This window comes from Hemicordylus capensis, chromosome 4, assembly GCF_027244095.1.
Source record: "Hemicordylus capensis ecotype Gifberg chromosome 4, rHemCap1.1.pri, whole genome shotgun sequence".
In the NCBI taxonomy this organism is placed as follows: Eukaryota; Metazoa; Chordata; class Lepidosauria; order Squamata; family Cordylidae; genus Hemicordylus; species Hemicordylus capensis.
This window is the reverse complement of record NC_069660.1, coordinates 244,742,260-244,756,601: the sequence shown is the minus strand read 5'-3', so window position 1 is coordinate 244,756,601 and position 14,342 is coordinate 244,742,260. Positions and strand designations below refer to the sequence as shown.

General features: G+C 44.6%; 1 protein-coding gene across 2 annotated transcripts in view; it reads left to right on the top strand.

Annotated features, from left to right (window-relative positions):
- ROCK1 (Rho associated coiled-coil containing protein kinase 1) overlaps window positions 1-14,342 on the top strand; it is a 272,534-nt gene that overhangs the window by 53,608 nt on the left and 204,584 nt on the right. For both annotated transcript variants that reach the window (XR_008305444.1, XM_053242579.1), the window contains exon 2: window positions 6,901-6,982. Coding sequence is in view for 1 of the 2 variants with exons in the window: in XM_053242579.1 (XP_053098554.1) it covers window positions 6,901-6,982 (82 nt within the window). In the remaining variant the exon portion in view is untranslated. The remainder of the gene's footprint in view (window positions 1-6,900; window positions 6,983-14,342) is intronic.

Below are 14,342 nucleotides of genomic sequence, written 5' to 3'. Positions count from 1 at the left end.
GGTTAAGCAAAGAATGTTTCATTAGACAGGGAATTGGCTATTAGCACACATTCTAAATTGAGAATTTCATACTCTACTTCAAGGGAAAAAATAAAACATTACTCCACTGCCTTCTCAGTTCCTAATTGGTCCTAGTTAGATTTAACTGAAATAATAGATCAGAAAGTTATCACTGTACATTATAAAGCCTACTGTGCCCTCTGCCCAAAAAAGGAAAAGATACAAGGACATTTTTTTTTGGCTTGGGATACAGCCAGTCTTCCAGAGGAATGCAACTTTTTGTTTTTATACGCTACTACTGTTAACTTTTCTCCTTTAAAAAAAATCTAAAATATCAACATGAAACATCAAAGGTCTAAATCAGAAATAGTATATTCAGTTATATTGTAATATTGCAGACATTTGTTAGATTATATTTAAATATAGTATCACAAATACTATAGACAGTTCGCTGCTTTTTAAATCATCTTGTTGAATAAGACTGCTAATGCCTTTATTTTTATTTTCTCTTAAATAAATAATGACTTAGAATGCATCATTATAATAGCTATTCATGTGCTTAGTGCTGTATTAAGACTGATTTTTATCTCGAATAGGGCAGCTTCCTAGCTGAGGGGCTAGGAATGAGGGGCTCATTCTACAAATACTCATAAAGGAGGTAACAGAGGAAGGAATGGATGTGTGGAGGCAGGCCACACATACAATAATATGCAGATATTTCATGAACATGTACGTAAACTTGTTGCAGTAAGATACAGGGAATGGGTTTATGCTAAAGATTTCATAGAAAAGGTGGGTTTTAAGGAGAGATTTGAAGGAATAAGAGAGGAGACATTACACAGGTGATATGGGAGGGAGTTCTAGGCATAAGGGACAGTAGAGGGAAAGGGCAGAACGAGCAGGAGACTTCAGATGATTGAGGGTGATGGAGTTGGAGGAGGAAGTTTTTATTACATTTTTCATCTGGTTTATGTTGTTGTAAACTGCCCAGAGATGGATGTTTGGGGTAGTATACAAATTTGAAAAATGAGTCTAATAATGAGGAGCATAGAACTGTGTTGGTTTTTTCTTTTTCTCTGCACTTCTTAAGTTAGGAGCAAAGCCAGTATTGTAAAATGTATTTTTAAAATGCTTTTGTCAACAGTTCTGTCTAACTCTAAAACAGAGGCTTTCATTGCGCAAAAGCACATTTTGGTGCATGCAGTGAAAACGATTTTGGTCTGTGCGCGTTGTGTCTGCAGGTCCGTGTTCAGTGGAGCTATCCTGGGTTCTGAGGAGTTTAATTTCTGCTGTTTTAAATCAGTCCCCAGGGTCACTTTGCTGTGATGATTTTAATGGTTTTTATGTGGACAAAATCTCCTGTTTTCGGGCTGACTTGGACTCCACTATTTCCGCACAGTCTATGAAGAAGGTGTGCAGTGATCCCTCTTGCATTTTTAGGTTTGATCAGTTTCAATCTGTGACTCCTGAGGATGTGGACAAGCTGCTTGGGTGTGGCCTACTACTTGTACTCTGGACCCTTACCCAACTTGGCTGGTTCTATCTAGCAGGGAGATTGTTGGGAGGTGGCCTACTTAACATCATAAATGCATCACTTAGGGAGAGTAAGGTGCCTCCTTGTCTGAAGGAGGCAATGGTTAGACTGCTTCTTAAGAAGTGTCCCATGGACCCCTTAGCGATGGATAGTTACAGGCCAATCTCCAGTATCCCTTGGGTGGGCAAGGTGATTGAGAGGGTTGTGGCCAACCAGCTCCAGGCAGTTCTGGAGGAAACTGATTACCTAGATTATCTGATTATCATTTCAAACTGGCTCTAAAGGTGGATATGGGATTGACACAGCTTTGGTTGTCATGATAGATGACCTTTACTGGGGAATTGACAGATGGTATCCTTCTGGATCACCTGGGGAAGTTGGGGATAGGAAGCACTGCTTTGCAGTGGCTCAGCTCCTATCTCTCAGGTAGATTCCAGATGGTGGAGCTTGGTGATAGTTGCTCTTCAAAACGGGAGCTGTTGTATGGAGTCCCTCAGGGCTCCATTCTGTCACCAATGCTTTTTAATATCTACATGAAACCTCTGGGTGAAGTCATCAGGAGATTTGGTGCAGGGTGTTATCAGTATGCTGACAACACCCAAATCTACTTCTCCATTTCATCTTTATCATCAGGAAATGCCTACAGTAATGGGCTGGATAAGGGATCACAAATTGAAACTGAATCCAAGCAAGATGGAGGTGCTCATTGTATGAGCTCAGAATTAGAGGGATAAGTTAGATCCTCCTGTGCTGGATGGGGTCACACTCCCCCAGAAGGAGCAGATGCACAGCTTGGGAGTCCTCCTGGACCCGGGCCTCACCCTGGTTTCTCAGGTGGAGGCCATGGCCAGGAGTGCTCTCTGTCAGCTTTGGCTGATTTGACAGCTGCGTTCATTCCTTGAAGATGATGACCTCAAAACAGTGGTGCAGCAGCTGGTAACCTCCAGGCTTGACTATTGCAATGTACTCTACATGGGGCTGCCTCTGTATGTAGTTCAGAAACATCAGTTGGTTCAAAATGTGGCAGCCAAATTGCTCTGTGGGGAACTCAGATAGACCATATTATGACTGTTTGATAACAGTTGCACTGGCTGCTGATAAGTTTCCGGGCAAAATACAAAGTGCTGGTTATTACCTTTAAAGACCTGAACGGCTTAGGTCAGAGTTACCTTGGAGAACTCTTTCTTCTGTATGATCCCCACTGCACATTAAGGTCATCTGAGGAGGTTCATCTCCAGTTACCACCAGTGCCTCTGGTGGTGACTCAGAGGCGGGCCTTGTCCGTAGCTGCCCTGGGGCAATGGAGTGCACTCCTGGTAGAAATCTGTAATCTGAGTTTATTACTGGCCTTCAGGAGAACCCTTGAAACTGTTTGGCCTGGCCTTCCAGGGTTTTTTAATTGTTTTGTTTTAACTGTTTGTTTGTTTGTTCAATTTCTGTACCGCCCTTCCAAAAGTGGCTCAGGGCAGTTTACACAGAGAAATAATAAATAAATAAGATGGATCCCTGTCCCCAAGGGCTCACAATCTAAAAACTATTGTAAATGTTCGGCCTGGTTCTCCAGGGTTTTAAACTGTTTAAATGTTTTAACTTTTAATTAGTTTTATGTTGCCTTTATAGTTTTGATTTTAATCGTTAATTGATTTTAATTGTTTTTACTATAATGTTAACTGCCCGGAACCATTTTTTGGAAGGGCAGTATATAAACTGAATGAATGAATAAAGAAATAAAAGAAATAATAATTTCCATAAATCAAACTTTTGTCACAAAATTCTTGTCCCCACTTCTTAGCCCCTCCATTGCCAAGGATTCTCAGTGAAATCCTTCAAAATCCACTTCATCTGGTGCATTAGAAACAACCCTACATATTTTTGTCTTTTACAACCAAAGATGGAGTGGTGGTATAGGGTTGTGCCTGAATCATGATCCAGTCACTGATTTTCCGTACAGCCTGCACACCTATAAAGGAAGGAGAGCAGGTCCTGCTCCTCCACCATTCATTGCAGCTTCCTTTGACGCACCCCCCAGCTGCCCATGCATGGTGGTGGCATGCATATGGCCTTTGTGCATGACCACGCAAATGTCCACCGTGCATTTGTAGAGGCTATGTGTGTGTAGCTGGCATGCAAGGGCAGCTGAGGTGTGTGCATGGAACTGGCTGGCCCAGTTCAGTTCAAGACTGGACTCAAACCCAACCGGGCCAGTTCGGTCTGGCAGCCCCTCGAACGCACCCAGTTTGGTTTGGTCCAGGGGGGTTTGTAGACCTTTACTCCCTGGAGGCAGTATGGGGGGGTCCATGGAGGTTTACCACCCGCCGGCCTTTGAAATGCCCCCCTCTGGCCAGTTCAGCTGGCTCTTCACCCTTTCGGGTGTCCTTTGCTTGGTTTTCAGTCTTTACCCGGTGGCCATTTTGGAGGCTGCGTGCCTGTGCACTGCACTGGGCCATGCAGAGGCCAAGTGCGCAGGCGCACGACCTCCAAAATGGCCCCTGGGTGAAGACTGAACACCGGCCGAAGGGCACCCAAATGGGAGAATTGCCAGCTGGAGGGAGCATTTTGAAGGCTGGCAGGGGGATGGGGAACCTCCACGGACACCCCACCCCACCCCCCGCCGCCTCCAGCAACTCCCCGGAGGGAAGTAAGGGTAATTAAAATAAAACCAAAACAAAAGAAACCAAAAATAGACTGCGAACCCTCTGAACATTTGGGGTGTTTGGTTTGGGGTCGGACCGAACGTAGGATAGTTCGGTTTGACCCTGAACTATCAAACTGAATCGATTAAACATGGAACCTGTTTGCACACCCCTACCACTGAGGTATGGACCTACTCTCCTTCCTTTTAAAGGTGCCCAGGCTGTGCTGTGAATCAGTGATAGAATCATGATTTGTGCTCATCTCTATGGTGGTGGCTAGAGTGAGAAAGGAAGCAGAGATACTTAATTTGGGATTGGGGTTCTTGGATGTCCCTTTCATAGCAGAGTTGGAGGAGAGAGGGGAACTATATTTGGCTGAAAAATGAGGCTGGCTCTTAAATTTGTGGGCTGGTACCTAGATTAAACGAAAATTTGGTCAAGGTCTGCAGTAGATATGGGTTGCAAAACTTTCTGCAAAAAATGTTCCCATATTTTATTTTCCAATTGAAAACTTCCCACTCCTAAAAATACATTGGCCAGCATCTAGACTAGCACTGCATGTGCATCAGTGCAAGTTCCAAACTGTTGTGCTGTTGCTTGAGCGAGTGAAGGGGTGCTTTTTGCCAATCTCCCCTTTTTTCTCTGAAACCCACTGTGCATCACCAAAATATACAAGTTGTGTGACCCTCAGGGTCACCATGAATCAAGTAGATACTTTGGTGGGGCTTACTAACAAGTTTGGCTGTCATATTAAGACTTGCATGCATTTAAATTCAATGGTGTAGGAAAAAAATGTTTCGCATCTCAATGCTTGTGTTAAATTGAACTCAGTGTTTGTATATACTACATAATTGTGGTTAATAGTAGGAAATTATCTCTGTATAGGTTTTGCTCTAAGTCAAAAGACTTAGCTATTCTAAGTCTACATTCTAACAATTACACTTTCTTAATCTGAGACTTTTGTGAATTCCATAAATGTAATATTAATCAGGATATTGGAGTAGCAAGGGAATAGGTTGTGTGTGTCCACACTGCAGAAGCTGCTCTCTGGTATCTAGTTGCTGCACATTTGAGCCTGGGGTCTTTCCCTCCAGCAGGAGAGAGAGAGAGCAACAACTTTCTTTCTGTAAGCTGTCCAGAATACGCTTTTAGTGAAGGGTATAAATGTTTTATTAATTTGCGATGGGAAAGAAACTAGGCAGTCTTCCTAAAAGGCTATTCATTGTTCTTTAGCACTTTTCTGATCATGGCAGAAGGCATTGTCAAGATTGTTTCCCAAACTGTGGCCCGGTACTGGGATTTCACGTGTCCAGAACAGTATTTTGTGACTATGACCTGCCCCAGACATAATGTGAAACTATGATTTCCTGTGAATGCACCTCTGGGAACCATAAAGCCATCTTATTTGTTTTATTTCTCTTTGTAAACCGCCCTGAGCCATTTTTGGAAGGGCGGTATAGAAATCGAATTAATAATAATAATGATAATGATAATGATAATGATAATGATAATAATAATAATAATAATAAAGGTAAAGTGTGCCATCGAGTCGGTGTCGACTCCTGGCGGCCACAGAGCCCTGTGGTTTTTCTTTGGTAGAATACAGGAGGGGTTTACCATTGACATCTCCTGCACAGTATGAGATGATGCCTTTCTGCATCTTCCGATATCACTGCTGTCCAATATAGATGTTATACCAGTGGGTATTTGAACCGGCAACCTCATGCTTGCTAGGCAAGTCATTTCCCGCTGTACCATTAGGTGGCTTCTGGAAACCATGGGCTGGCATAATTCCCCTCTTTTAAAATTCTTTTTTGTATGCATGAGGAGGAGATTTTTCATTTTGAAAGAACACTACTATTCTGCATTGTATCTGGGAATCAGCTAATTGCTTTATTACACAAAAGGAAAAACTGGGATGAAAGTGCTTTCAGATGCTGATTTGTTCTCCAACCATAGTTTGAAAGAAGCCACAGCTCCCAAGTTCAGACATAACATGAAGCTGTCATTTTTCTTCAAAGGAAAGATAAAAACTCTGTTCGCTCATTCTCTTGTGCGTTGAGTATGGGGAGCACATGAACCAATGACTTGCAGAGACTTGTTCACATAGTAGGAAACTGTGTTCTTGTCAAAACTGGGCCTATGTGAAGATGCTGATCCTTGGTAGCATATGCAAGAATTTTTGTTCACTTGAATAGGCAGAGAATATTTATAAACTTATAGATTGTGAAGTCACATGCTGTCTGATTTCAGATACACTGCTAATAAATCATGACTAAGCAGCAATGTTTTAGCATTACTAGAACAAGTCTTGAAAGGATAGCAAACTGGTTTGATATAACCTCACAAAGTATAGTTAAAAAACACCAGGACTCGCTGGATTTGGATACAAGGACAAATCATGATTAGTTTGTTAAACCATGAATGTAGGTGCAGATAGTTGCACTTTGTATTATTACAGTTTTGTCAAGTTACACGTGTTCAAACTGGTATAACAACCACCACACTGGATGTATTGTTACTTTTTAGGAGAGTGAGTAGACCCACAATGCACTAAAGAAGTTAAATGACTATTACGTATTAACATTGTTTTTCAGTATATGTAAACCTGTTGACTTTAGTGTAAATAATTGTTCAAATTTAATGCATTCTTTAAACATAGTTGAATAAGAGAAGTTATACATACATATGTATGAATTGTATTCTAAATAATCTGTCTTTTGTTTGTTCCAGGATGGACTAGATGCCTTGGTGTATGATTTGGATTTTCCTGCCTTAAGGAAAAACAAAAACATAGACAACTTTTTAAATAAATGTAAGTATTTATATGTCTGCCTGTGTCTTGTTTTGGGGATTCTGGTGTTGATAATGTTCCAGTGTGCTGTATAGTACTTCCTCAATGCCAATGCTAAGTTGTTCATAGGAAATAGTGTAGTAAAACCTGGCCTTTTGAAGGGTTTGCATTTAGAGTGAACAGAGGTTTAATAGGAAGGGTTGTCATGCAGTTCATGTCATGCGTATAATGAAAAACAGCACATCATAAAAGACTGTACAATGTCTTTTCTTTCAGGAAAAACCAACAGGATGGATATTTGGCCCCTCTCTAGATCCTGTTTTCACCCACTCCCCTGAAGAGGGCAGGGTCTTGGGGAAGAGATATGTGAACTGTGTTGTACTTTATTTCAGAACATTGTAGATCAAATAGTAATGAGCAAACTCCTCTTTCACAAAATCTGGAACTTTCTCCTTTTCAGTGTTGCAACAATACAAATGTAGCCTCATTAATCCAGCCTTTTTCCTTGGTATGGGGAGGGCATCCTAACATGACGGGTTATCAAGCTCTGCATGCTCCGAGACAGGACCAATCAAAATTCAGGTCGATCCTATGTATCCAGACAGCTGTCACTCATCCCCAGTTCCAGTCCTGTCTCACTCTGCAGACAGAGCTTGAGTATTGCTGTGAGGAAAAATTTCACAGCTTTTCTCCTTTTTTATTTTAATAGTTTTTACTTTGGGATTTCCTCTGTTGAGGTCTCTCTTATTTGCAATATGGAGCCTGATTATATGGGGGATATGTTGAAGGGTTCCCTTCCGGAGGGCCCCTTCACAGAGGCCGCGATTGTTCCCTTGGTGGCAGGGACAGTGAGCTTGGGCCTAATGGCCATTGATAAAGGAGAGGAGATTACTGTGAGCCAGGAGGCTTCTAATCTGCCCGCCCCACCGCCCAAGAAATTGAAAAACAAAACTAAACACCTAAAGGAAAAGGGCATTGTCAAAAAAAAAGCATATACGATCCTCTGGCAGCACGCCACTGAGCGATAAGACTGCAGTTGAAGGCAGTTCGGGCGCAGCAACCTTCCGCTTTCCCGCCCGATTTAACTGCTGAAGGCGCGGTGGCCATTTTAGCTCTCCTCTCCAAGTCTAGCCCTGCCATTCTTTTTAAGAGCAATGGGGAACCTGGGCGTATGATGCCCATCTCTGAACCCTTCCAGGGTCTGTGTCTATTAATGAACCCCCATGGGGTCCGATTAGCGCGCCAGCGGTGGTCTCCATGCTCAGCCCTCCTCAGGGTCCTATTAGTGCGACAACTTCATGTACCGCCCTCGACCCTCCTCAGGTTCTGTTTAGCGCGCCGACGCCACTCACGGTCCTCGACCCTCCTCAGGATCTGTCTTCTGCTGCTGCTGCTTCTGCGTCTACCGCTGCAGGTGTCAGTTTGTCTAATATGCCTCCACTCCCTGGCGGCAAACAGCCGTCCCCGGGTGAGTTAATTTGGTTGGGGAAGTTCGTTAAGAGGCATTGTCTGGCATGGGTATCTTCTCTGCTAAGCCAGTCCGCAGACAGAGCTTGATTAGCGCTGTGAGGAAAATCTTCACAGCCTTTATCATCGTCTTTCACTCTCTCTGACTACTTCAGGCCAGTTTCTCCCTTCCTTTATTCTGTGTGCAAGGGTGGGAAGGGAGTCGCCAATTGCGCTCATTTAGCTGCTTATTTTGATTATTTCCTCTGATTAAGGCTGTATTATTCTGACTATGGAGCCTGCTCATATGGGGGATATGTTAAAGGGTTCCCTTTTGGAGGGCCCCTTCACAGAAGCCGCGATTGTTCCCTCAGTTGGAGGGACAGCGAGCTTGAGCCTTTCGGCTAATGTTATTGAAGAAGGAGCAACTGTGAGCCAGGAGGCTCCTGTTTTGCCCGCCCCGCCGCCCAAAAAAGCAGCTACAATAGAGCCTCCATTCTGTGGACTAAAGAGCTTATTAAGCTGATACCTCCAGAAAATCTTAAACTCCGCCAGGGTTTAAATAAATTGGCCAGAGCTTCTGCCCTTATGGCAGAATCAGGTCTGGACTGCATACAGCACGCCTCTCGTGCCATGGCAGCTGGGGTGGCACTGCGCAGAGGGTTATGGTTAAAATAAATAAATAAATAAATAAATAATAAAAATTGACGGGTAGATGCCAAGTCCAAGGTCACCTTGGCTGCTACCCCCTTTCAAGTCAAAAGGGCCATCAAGGATGTGTCTCAGGAGACTGGCACACCTTCAGCCGCTGGCTTGGATCAGGAAGGTTTTTCATCAACCTCTGTTTCAGCAGCCACTGTACCTTTTCCACCATTTTTAAAAGATGTTATGTTTGCAGAGTGGGGTGTGCCGGGGGCCACTAAACCTGCCATATCCTCCCCCCCCAAATAAAAAAAATAAAAAAATTGTATGCCTTACGTCCTGATATAATGGCTCTTTTGACAGTTCCTGTGGTGGATGGACCTGTGGCCCAGCTGGTCACTGGGGCTCTGGTGAACAAGGAGGGAGATGACCTTCTTAAGACACCAGAGGAAAAGAAAGCGGATCATCTGCTACGTAAGGCTCATGAGGCATCTGCAACTGTCATAAGGGCAGCTGCCACTAATTCTATTTTCGCTAGAGCCTCCATTTTGTGGACTAAGGAGCTTGTTAAGCTGGTACCACAAAATAATTTAAAACTCCGCCAGGGTTTGAATAAGTTAGCCAGATCGTCTGCCCTTATGGCGGACTCTGGTTTGGACTGCATACAGCACGCATCTCATGCCATGGCAGCAGGTGTGGCAATCCACAGAGATTTGTGGTTGAAAAATTGGAGGGCAGATGCCAAGTCCAAGGTCACCTTGGCGTCTACTCCCTTTCTGGGGGGGAAGTTATTTGGTGAATCCTTGGATCCCATTTTAGTGGACACAAAGGACAAAAAGAAAACCGTGCCGGTTGGGCGTGGTAATTCAAGGAGGAATTTCAGGGGAAATAACACCTTCCAGAATTCCTTTCGTTGCTTCAGAACTTTCAATAGACCTGCCAATACAGGGTTTAGAGACAGCTACCGAGGAAGAGATGATCGTGGATCTTCCTTCAGGGCTAACTGGTGTCACCCCTGGAATAACAGGTAGAGGATCGGGAAGAGCATGTGCTGGAGGTTATGTCAACACACAAAACCGTAAGCAATGACGCGATATCGGTGGGGGGCAGGCTTCTGGAATTCGCAGAAGCCTGGGTGCACAGCACCACGGATCAATGGGTGTTGAGAACAGTAAAGCATGGCTGTGTTATAGACCTTGTGGCAACTCCTCCCGATTTTCTTTTCTTAACACCTGTCCCCAAGGTGAGGTCCAGGAGACTGCTGATGGACCAAAGCATCCAACACTTATTAGACATCCATGCGATAGAACTGGTTCCGTTGACGGAATTATGTGTAGGTGTCTTTTCTCTTCTCTTTTTGGTGCAAAAAAAAAAGACGACTCCTGGCGCGCGATTCTGGATTTGAAAAGATTGAATCAGTTTGTGCAAAAACGCACATTTCGAATGGAGTCTTTAAGGACAATAAAGGCAGCAGTACACCCAGGCAATTACTTGTCCTCGATAGACCTTTCAGAGGCGTACTTACATGTACCGATTCATCCTGCCTCTCGCCAATACCTGAGGTTTGTTTACAATCAGAGACAATTCCAGTACAGGGCTCTACCCTTCGGGTTGTCCTCAGCTCCTCGCGTATTCACCAAACTCATGGTGGCAGTGATAGCTTACATGCGCTTGCGGGGGATCCATGTTTACCCGTATCTGAACGGCTTGCTCGTGAGATCTCTGTCCTACCATCAAGCCTCCAAGGACATAGCTCAGGACGTCCAGATACTAGAGGATAATGGGTTTGTCATCAACCGTACCAAGAGCCACCTAAACCCATCTTGTGTACTCCAGCATCTGGGAGTTGTTTTCGACACGAGATCGGGCACAGTTTCTCTCCCAGTGGACTGACAACAGAAGATTGCCTCACACATCAGGCCATGGCTGTCCAGGAAATGGGGTTCCCTCGTGTCTCTGGCTCAACTCATGGGCTCAATGATCGTCTGGCTAGAATGCACGCCCTGGGCCAGGTGGCATTCGAGACCACTTCAGTGGTTCTTGCTTCCTTATCAGGAAGCCATTATGGCAAAGAAGCAGATAAAACTTCGCTTACCATGGAAGGTCAGGAATTCTCTCCTTTGGTGGCTGTTGCCGGCGATAGGAAAATAAATACTTCTGGAAACTCCCCAGAGGATCGTGGTGACGACGGACGCCAGCCTCTCTGGTTGGGGGGCCCACTGTCTGGCACATCATGCGCAGGGGTTGTGGGTTCAGAAGGATTTGGAGAACAATATCAACTGGCTAGAGTAGAAGGCAATTCGATTAGCTTTTCTGCAGTTCCGTGATCTGTTGATAGGGAGACATGTTCTGATAAGGACAGACAACGTGACCGCAAAAGCTCACGTAAATCACCAGGGTGGCACAAGATCAAGGCCCCTCATGCAGGAATCCGACTTACTATCCGCATGGGTGGAAATTCACCTACACTCTGTGACAGCGGAACATCTGAGCGGCACGGAGAATCTACAAGCGATTGGTTGAGCCGCCAAACGGTGGATCCAGCAGAGTGGGCCCTGCATCTGGAAGTCTTCAAGGAAATTGTCCACAGGTGGGGTCGTCCACAGCTGGACCTCTTCGCGTCACAGGAAAACGCCAAACTACCAAGGTTTTTCGCAAGATATCTAACTTCTCACGCAGAAGAAGTGGATGCTCTCACGTCTCCCTGGCCGCGGGGATTACTTTATGCCTTTCCCCTGACTCCAATCCTAAGTTCCTTCCTAAGAAAGTTCCTATTCGAAGAAGCAGAAGTCGTTTTGATAGCTCCTTATTGGCTGCGAAGACCCTAGTTTTCTGACCTCCTGAGTCTCTCAGTCCAACCGCTGTGGCCTCTTCCCCTAAGGAGAGATCTGCTATCACAAGGACCTCTATGTCATCCGGATCTGGTCTGGCTACGCCTTCACGCATGAAGGTTGAGCGCATTACCCTAGATTCCAAGGGATATTCCCGCCAGGTGCAAGACACTATCATAGCGTCAAGAAGGCCATCCACTTTGCGCATTTATCAGGTTACCTGATCAGCCTTTTGTTCCTGGGGGCGGAAGCAGGACTTTGTTCCATCCTTGGCGGGGGTTGCAGAGGTGCTGGGGTTCCTTCAAGAAGGTCTTGAGAAAGATCTGCGTCCCAGCACATTGAGGAGGCAAACTTCAGCCTTGTCCTCAGTCCTGGATTTAGCGGTGCCTGGTTCACCTTCCTTGCACCCTCATATTAGACGTTTTCTAAGGGGAGCGAGCAACTTGGCTCTGCCTCCCGTACATAGGTTTCCCTCCTGGGATTTGAATTTAGTTTTAAATGCTCTTACTAAGGCTCCATTCGAGCCTCTTCGTTCAGCTCCCTTGAGAATTTTATCCTTTAAAGTATTGTTCCTTGTGGCTATCACCTCGGCACGAAGGGTTTCTGAACTAGCTGCCCTCTCTGTGCGCGATGAGCTATGCATTTTTCAAAAGGAGTGTGTTGTTTTTGAAGTTGGATCCCATCTTCTTACCCAAGGTTAATTCCATCTTTCATAGGAGCCAAGTTTTAGTATTGCCCTCCTTCTGTCTTAGTCCTGCTCACCCTAAGGAGCGTGCTTGGCATACTCTGTATGTGCGTAGGGCACTTAGATTGTATATTAAAAGATCCAAAATCTTTAGAAAGACGGATTCCCTTTTTGTTTCCTTTCAGCCATCTTCCCTAGGGACCAAGGCGTACAAGGTTTCCATGGGTCGATGGATCAGAGCTGCCATATTGTTGGCTTATGAGTCTCTTCACCTACCTGTTCCTCGTGACATTTCTGCCCATTCCACTTGCAGAGCCAGCACTTCTGCGGCCTTTTCAGCTCATGCCCCCTTGGAAGAAATTTGCAAGGCGGCAACTTGGGCATCAGTGTCTCCCTTCATTAGGCATTACAAGATTCCGTCTTTTCACGCTGCTCAAGCAGCAATAGGAAGGACGGTATTGCAACAGGTCTAATCATTCGCTCCCGCCCTTGGGATTGCTTTGGTACGTCCCGACACGTTAGGATGCCCTCCCCATACCAAGGAAAAAGAAACATTGGTAGACTTACCGTGAAGGGTTCTTTTTCTGGGTATGGGGAGGGCATCCGGCCCACCCGCGAATGTTTACGATGGATATGCAGGGAGTTGGGGTGACTCCCAGGGTTGCTTAGTTCTTTGCTGTCACTGTTTACTGTACAACTTCATCCCTTGTGGACTATTTTTTCTCTCCTTGCTCTCTGTATTTTCTGTGCTCAACAGTCCTGGAACTGGGGATGAGTGACAGCTGTCTGGATACATAGGATCGACCTGAATTTTGATTGGTCCTGTCTCGGAGCATGCAGAGCTTGATAACCCGTCACGTTAGGATGCCCTCCCCATACCCAGAAAAAGAACCCTTCACGGTAAGTCTACCAATGTTTCTTTTTAAAAAGTGTATATATTTATAGTTTCTAATGGATAAGAAAATTTTAAGGACCCTTTAATAACAGTGGAATTTGGCTGTAATTTATAATGATAATATAATAGAACATAGTGGACTTATGGGTAAGTTGCCGGATTGTTAGCAGAGGATGTTCGGGACAACATATGTGATCCTGAAAGCCAGAATGATGACATTCTTACATATCCCATTTAGAAATCTCATGTTCTCATGATCTTCTAAATTGGTCACTATCTCTAATATTCCCTTCTGACAGCCCATCTCCAACAGGAGCAAAAGAACCCTGCTAAGCGCAGAACAGAGGCCTGTCTAGTCCAGCATCCTCTTTCCCATAGTGGTCAAACAGATGCTTCTGGGAAGTCCACAAGCAAAGATGAAAGCAAACTCCTTTCCCACTGTTGTTCCCTTGTAACTGATATATAGAGAAATAATGCACTTGAACCTGGAGATAGCACATAGCCATCATGACTCATTTTTTAAAATTTATTTATTTACCACTTGACTCCGAAGGATCTAGGCGGTTCAAAACCATAAATACAATTAAAACACAATAAAACTATTAAAGCAATATTGAGTTAAAACAATTAAAAACATTCCAAGTTTGCTAAAAGCCAGGCTAAAAAAAATGTGTCTTAAGGGCTCTTTTAAAGGCTGACAAAGATATTAAGCCATGGATATCTATATAGAGTACATTCCACAGCCCAGGAGTGACTACAGAGAAGGTCCGCTCTTGAATCGCTGCCAGACAAACTGGTGACGTCTGGAGACGGATCTCTTTCAATTACATTAATGTGCAGTGAGGATCATGCTGAAGGAGGTGCTCTCCCAGGTAGCCCGGT